The following is a 6,774-nucleotide window of genomic DNA, read 5'->3' as shown; positions in this document are numbered from 1 at the left end:
GAAGAAGAGAAGAACTTAATAAAATAATGAAAGGTAAAAATGGATTAGGATCATTTTATCCAATTCATATTTGATAAAATCATTTTTACCTATATTTATATGAGTGAGATTACAATTCAATCCATCCAATTATCACCCCCTAATTCCCAAATATCGATTATATATAAGTTATCTTATGGTAAACAGAAGTTGTCGACCTATCATAGTTTAATCCAATCCACTAATCACAAGCCAGAGAAGACTTTGAACTAATCATAAAAGAAGGGAAGAAATCAAAGTTGAAAGAAATAATAGAGTATTATATACCATTAAAGTTGAATTATTTAAGCAACCCCATTTGGGAGGCAAATTGTTACTATCTCTGAAGCCATAACACATAAATATGCCTTTTAACTTAGTTTCAGCCAGCATCTACGCTCTCTAACTTTAGATGTACACAAGTAGATACTTAAATTCATATAAAATTGAACAAGTTGACACACGTGTCTTATGTGACATATTACTATACCTATAGGATGTCATATAGGATGTGAATTGCCACATAGGATGTTAGGTAGGACACATGTATCAACTTGAACAGTTTTATACAAGTTTAAGTGTCTATTTGTACACATCCAAAGTTAAAGGATATAAATGTAAGCAGAAATCAAGTCAAAGGGCATATTTATGTATAACGCATCTCTTAATGACTTAAGCTCAAGCTTAAGCTTATATTCTACATTATCCAACAATCATTGTGTATTAGTATATTGTATGGTCAACCCTCTTTTAGGCTCTCTGTATTTGGTATTAATTCGATCTAAGTTCATATATCTCCTTTGGTATAATTGTATTGCATCAAATACAACAGTTGACTTTTGATAACTCTATGTACCTATATAAGTAACACTTCCCTTTTCCCTTTTAGTAAGTATCTCTTCTTGCTACAATTTAATCATCTTTCTTAGGTAAGCTCTTGGTTTGGCTCCTACATAAATTCATTCACTAACTTTCATTTACTTTATGAGTTCTAAATTTTATAGTGACGATTTTAATATTTGTACATAAAGAGTAGATTGTTTTCAGTTGTTTGTCCTTTCTCTTGTATGGACATTGATGTTATTGTAATGTTCGTCTTGTATTTGAAGGTGAATTATTGTAGCAGGGTAATTAAGAATGAGTCATCGTGTGATTGACAATCCTGAAAATATGGCAACGGACATATCAAGAGTGGCTTCCTCACGGAGGCATTCGGAGAATGGGCTGCCATATGTTCACAAAGTAGGCGTTCCTCCGAAAACAAACTTACTCAAGGAGATCACTGAGACTGTGAAAGAAACTTTCTTCCATGATGATCCGTTGCGTAATTTTAAGGATCAATCTAAGTCAAAGAAATTGCTTCTTGCTATTCAAGCTGTTTTCCCTATTCTTGAGTGGGGAAGGTCTTATAATTTGTCTAAGTTTAAAGGTGACCTTATTTCTGGCCTTACTATAGCCACTCTCTGTATTCCACAGGTAATTAATATGCTAACAATATCATTTCGAGCTCTTTCTATTTCACTCTTATGTTAACTAGTGTACATTTGTCTTAACTTTTCCTTGCAGGACATTGGCTATGCTAAACTTGCCAATTTGGATGCTCAATTTGGGCTATGTAAGTTCATTCTTCCCTTTCTCAAATAAAATTTAACATTATTTTTTATTTTGAAGTACTTGAGAAATTTCAATATGTATATGTCTCCAATATATTTATTTATTTATTTTGAACAATACTTTTAACTCAACTTCAAAACATTTTTTTTTTCTTTGAAGAATGTACCAGCTGTTCAAATGTCCCATATATATTGGGGCAAGTTTGCAAGAAATAATACTACATAATGGAAGGATTATATATAGACCCTAAATATATTTAATATTTTGTTAATTTAAGAACGATATAATAACTCATAAACTTTAAATTTGAACTCGTTTTTTGACTATGTTATAATGAGGAGTCATATATATATATATATATCTCCACGCTCAAGCTCGCCATAGGTTTGGGGATTATGATGATTAATACATATATATATATATATATATATAAATATTACTCATTAGTAATAATTAATATTAAGGCCTGAAAATAGAAAAAGTATTTTCATAGGAAGCATTTACTTGGATCTTTTATTGCGATACGTATTAATATATAGTAAGGCTAATTAATTTTAAAATCATCTTTTCCTAATTCACGTAATTATGTTCTACTCGACTGCCGGCACAAAAGATATTTCTAATACTCCCTGTTTTAAAATTAAAGAATGACTCGATTAAGGCTATAATTTGGTATATTTAACATAATTTTAATTTAGGACTATAAAATTGAAAAAAATATCTTCTTTATTTTTTTAAATTTCGTGTCAAATCAAATTAAGTCATTCTTTTTAAAAATAGTGACATCTTTTGTACTAATCTCGTAGTAGTTGAAGTTAGTAATGTAGTTAATTAATAGTGTTCAAGTAGCTACTACTTCAATCGAACCTTAGGTGTCTTGTAATATGATGCCTTCATAGCCTCTGTACCCTTATGCTAATTAGTTTTATTAATATAAAATAAATTCTCATAAACTATGAAATAAAATAAAAACAAGAAGCGGAAAAACAAACTTGAAAAATGTGAAAACTGTAAGATGAATTTATAGGTGAAGTTAATTTAGTATTATCATATTAGTATTCAAATAGTCTCGTTCACACATGACATACCACATTACTCAAATTAGATAACATTCAAAAGTTTAACTTTTTTCTCTTCATACAAAGCCAGGATTTTGTTATGTCATGATTACTTCAAGGTGGCATATCTAGTTTGAAACATAAAAATACTTTTTTTTAAAAATAAATAAATAAAAGGTTCAAAGATATATAGTAAGTTATAATTCGATATATAGATCATATATATACATCCTCCATATCGCTACTCAAAAAACTAGTTCATAAGGGAAATATCATCTAAGTTTCTATAAGAAGATCAAATTCTTTTTTTATCCGATCGATTGATGTAGGACTATTAATTTAATGGCTGCTCTAATTTTAATGACATGTCGATTGGTTTTACTATGGTAATTATCAAACTATTGCAACTCTCTAGAATATACCGACCAAAAATTTGTTGAAAATTCACGCAAATTTCAGTTGTCTCATATTATCATGTTAAAACTAGTTGTCTCATATTCATTAGTTGTCCACCTTACTAAATTTTCCTATATTATCCTTGCAATTAGTTTTTTTTTTAAAGTGTTCACAAAGTTTGTAAAATTAAATTTTCAAAAAGTTTTTAAAGGAGTGAAGTAGTAAGATTATTTTTTTATTTATGATATCTTCATATATGTGTAAAAAGGAAAATGATTAACTAATATAAGATGGGAGAGTATTTCAACCAAAATTTTAATGCAAATTCACGTAAAACTCATTTGTATATTTCGACCAAAATTTAAATGCAAATTCATGTAAAATTTCAGTTGAATGTTTCTTTCTTGAATTCAACATAGACATTTTGCATTAATTATAGCATCAGAATATTAAAAAATACTCAGTCGTTCAAACAAGTGTGTATGACTAGAATTTTAACCTATTGTAAATATCATTTACTATTTATGATATTAATTTTAACACTATTTAGATTATAAAAAAATAGTTTATAATAATGTTTTTCTCAGCATATGCACATTTAATATTTGCATCTTCAAGAAAGTGGCAAGACAGATTTTTTTTTTGTTGTAAAAATAACGTGATTTTTTGATAGATAAAAAACTAGCTCCTAAATGTTACGTTTTATTAAAGTGGTGATCTTGAATTTTTTTAACTACTCCATGAGTTATAATATAAAAATCATCCAATATCTCAAAAAAAAAATGGAAATTTTGAGAAAAAAGAGTCCCCATTAATCTGGATGGACAATTAGACATGCATGATTTGAAAAATCAAGATAGTTATGCCACTAGCAATAAGTTATCCCTGATCCCGAATAATAGTGTTGTCCGCGTTAATTTGCACACACTTTATATTGTTCTGCTACATGTATATTAGGTCAATTGGAAGGAATCATCTAGTATTTTCTATCTCCACTGGAATTTGAACTCTCGGCAATAGCTGATGATTTTCACCTACTTTATTGACACATAGTTGTTTAGGTGAAAGGCATAATTTTTTATTCTTTTTAATTACAGACAGTAGCTTTGTGCCACCGTTGGTTTATGCATTCATGGGAAGTTCGAGAGATATTGCGATAGGGCCAGTGGCTGTGGTGTCTCTCTTGCTTGGAAGTATGCTTCAGCAAGAACTTAATCCTGTTAAGCAAAAACACGAGTATCAGCGCCTTGCTTTCACTGCTACATTTTTCGCAGGCATTACACAGTTTGTTCTTGGATTTTTCAGGTTATTTCCTCTTCCTAAATATCGTATAATTACTACTCTTTGAATCTATGCTGACTTGTTTTTGTGTTTAGGTTGGGTTTCTTGATTGACTTTCTATCTCATGCTGCGATTGTTGGGTTCATGGGTGGAGCAGCCATTACTATCAGCCTTCAACAACTTAAGGGTCTGCTTGGCATAAAAAAATTCACTAAGAAAACAGATATTGTTTCGGTTATGAAATCAGTTTTTGCTGCAGCACATCATGGGGTAATTAACAGAAATTCGATCTGTTCCTTTTTCATTTTCTCTTAATAAAGCTCAGATAACTCACTATCTTTATGTTTGAATTCCCAGTGGAACTGGCAGACTATTGTGATAGGACTATCTTTCTTGGCTTTCCTTCTAGTCGCCAAGTTCATCGTAAGAATCAAAACAAATTTCTTGATGCCCTTTAAGCACAACAATCACAGTTATGTTGTTCTTATTGCCAATTATTGTTGAACAGGGAAAGAAGCACAAGAAATTCTTTTGGGTGCCTGCAATTGCTCCGTTGATATCTGTTATCCTCTCGACATTCTTTGTGTTTATCTTCCATGCTGAAAAACATGATGTCCAAATTGTGAGTTTTTGAAGTGGAAAATTTACTCTATCATGATTTTGATGTTAAAGGAATAGGATTTTCCCTTACATTTGGTCTTATTGTAACCATCAAGGTAAGACACATCGATCAAGGGATCAATCCTCCATCATTGAATGAGATTTATTTCAGTGGTGAATATTTAACCAAAGGATTCAGAATTGGTGTAATTGCTGGTTTGATAGCACTCACGGTAAGTTAAACTCATCATTTCTCCGACAATCGTTGTTTTGAGAAGAAAAGCTTATAACAAACTTGTTGAAAAATTATAGGAGGCTGTAGCAATTGGAAGAACATTTGCAGCAATGAAAGATTATAGTTTGGATGGAAACAAAGAAATGGTTGCTTTAGGAACAATGAATATAGTTGGCTCAATGACATCCTGCTATGTGGCTACTGGTATGTCGAAAAACAAGCCTATACTTATTCTTCGTAATAAATTGATGGTGGATTTTTCTAGGTAAATGAATTGAATTGTTCGCAGGATCCTTTTCTCGTTCAGCAGTCAACTATATGGCTGGATGTCACACGGCAGTCTCAAATATTGTCATGTCTTGTGTTGTGTTGCTAACTTTAGAACTGATCACACCGTTGTTCAAATACACACCAAATGCTATACTGGCTTCCATCATCATATCTGCAGTTATCGGGTTGATAGATATCGATGCAATGACTCTTCTGTATAAGATTGATAAGTTTGATTTTGTTGCTTGCATGGGTGCCTTCTTAGGGGTGGTCTTCCAGTCTGTTGAGATAGGCCTCTTGATCGCGGTAAAGAACCTGAACAATTTTTTATTTCTTTGATTGGTTGCGATTACGTACATCATAGTAAGGAACTTCAAGACTATGATTTAATACAGGTTGCTATATCATTTGCCAAAATCCTTCTCCAAGTTACAAGGCCTCGGATTGTGGTACTTGGCAAGGTCCCTAGGACACGAGTTTACAGAAATATACAGCAATATCCTGAATCAACAAAGGTCCCTGGTGTTCTTATTGTGAGAGTTGATTCTGCTATCTACTTTTCCAACTCCAATTACATGAAGGACAGGTACTACTACTTCACTAGCTTAACAGTATCGTACTTTCTTAAAACCCCTGACCTAAATTCATGTCATTGTTTTTCAGGATACTAAGATGGCTAACTGATGAAGATGAAATACTGAAAGAAACTAATCAACAAAAGATCCAGTATTTGATAGTTGAGATGTCACGTAAGGAATTGATTCTCCGGCTTTCTTAATATATTTTCCCTGAGATTTCAATTGAGTAACTTGCTTTTCGTGCAGCTGTTACTGATATCGATACTAGTGGAATTCACTCATTAGAAGATCTGTATAAGTCACTCCATAAAAGAAATGTCGAGGTAAGCTAATGTATACAAGTTTTTTCTGTGTATAAACATGGCTCATGTATATTTACATTACATTTTAATGTGTCTACAGCTTGTTCTGGCAAATCCGGGGACAATGGTGATCGACAAGTTTCATGCATCTGGTCTCGCTGATATGATTGGTGAAGACAAGATTTTCCTTACTGTGGCAGATGCTGTTATGACATTTGCATAAAAAATGGAGCCTTGAATATATTCACAAAACACATTATATTAACTTGTCTTTAGTTTTGAGTGAAAAGCATATAACAAAACAAATTGTTTAACTGAAAAAAGTTCATGCTCTCTATATGATGGTTGAGGGGAAATTTGTAAATCTCCTTTTGGTTTAGGCATTGTAAAGCCTTTATTTATTTATTTTGGTTCCCCCCCCC

The 6,774-nt window shown here is 31.7% G+C and overlaps 1 protein-coding gene across 1 annotated transcript; it reads left to right on the top strand.

Annotated features, from left to right (window-relative positions):
* Window positions 1-836: 836 nt before the first annotated feature.
* Window positions 837-6,751, top strand: LOC125865135 (sulfate transporter 1.3-like). The gene is made up of 14 exons (XM_049545315.1): window positions 837-947; window positions 1,128-1,494; window positions 1,585-1,633; window positions 4,184-4,391; window positions 4,463-4,637; window positions 4,725-4,790; window positions 4,876-4,989; window positions 5,084-5,200; window positions 5,280-5,406; window positions 5,492-5,778; window positions 5,868-6,058; window positions 6,136-6,221; window positions 6,297-6,373; window positions 6,453-6,751. Exons 2-14 carry the CDS (start codon window positions 1,156-1,158, stop codon window positions 6,573-6,575), a joined length of 1,959 nt encoding a protein of 652 aa, XP_049401272.1. The 5' UTR covers window positions 837-947; window positions 1,128-1,155; the 3' UTR covers window positions 6,576-6,751.
* The last annotated feature ends 23 nt before the right edge of the window (window positions 6,752-6,774 follow it).

Source organism: Solanum stenotomum, chromosome 5, assembly GCF_019186545.1.
Source record: "Solanum stenotomum isolate F172 chromosome 5, ASM1918654v1, whole genome shotgun sequence".
Classification (NCBI taxonomy): Eukaryota; Viridiplantae; Streptophyta; class Magnoliopsida; order Solanales; family Solanaceae; genus Solanum; species Solanum stenotomum.
Note: the sequence above shows the minus strand (reverse complement) of the source record. Positions and strands in the feature narration are given on the sequence as shown.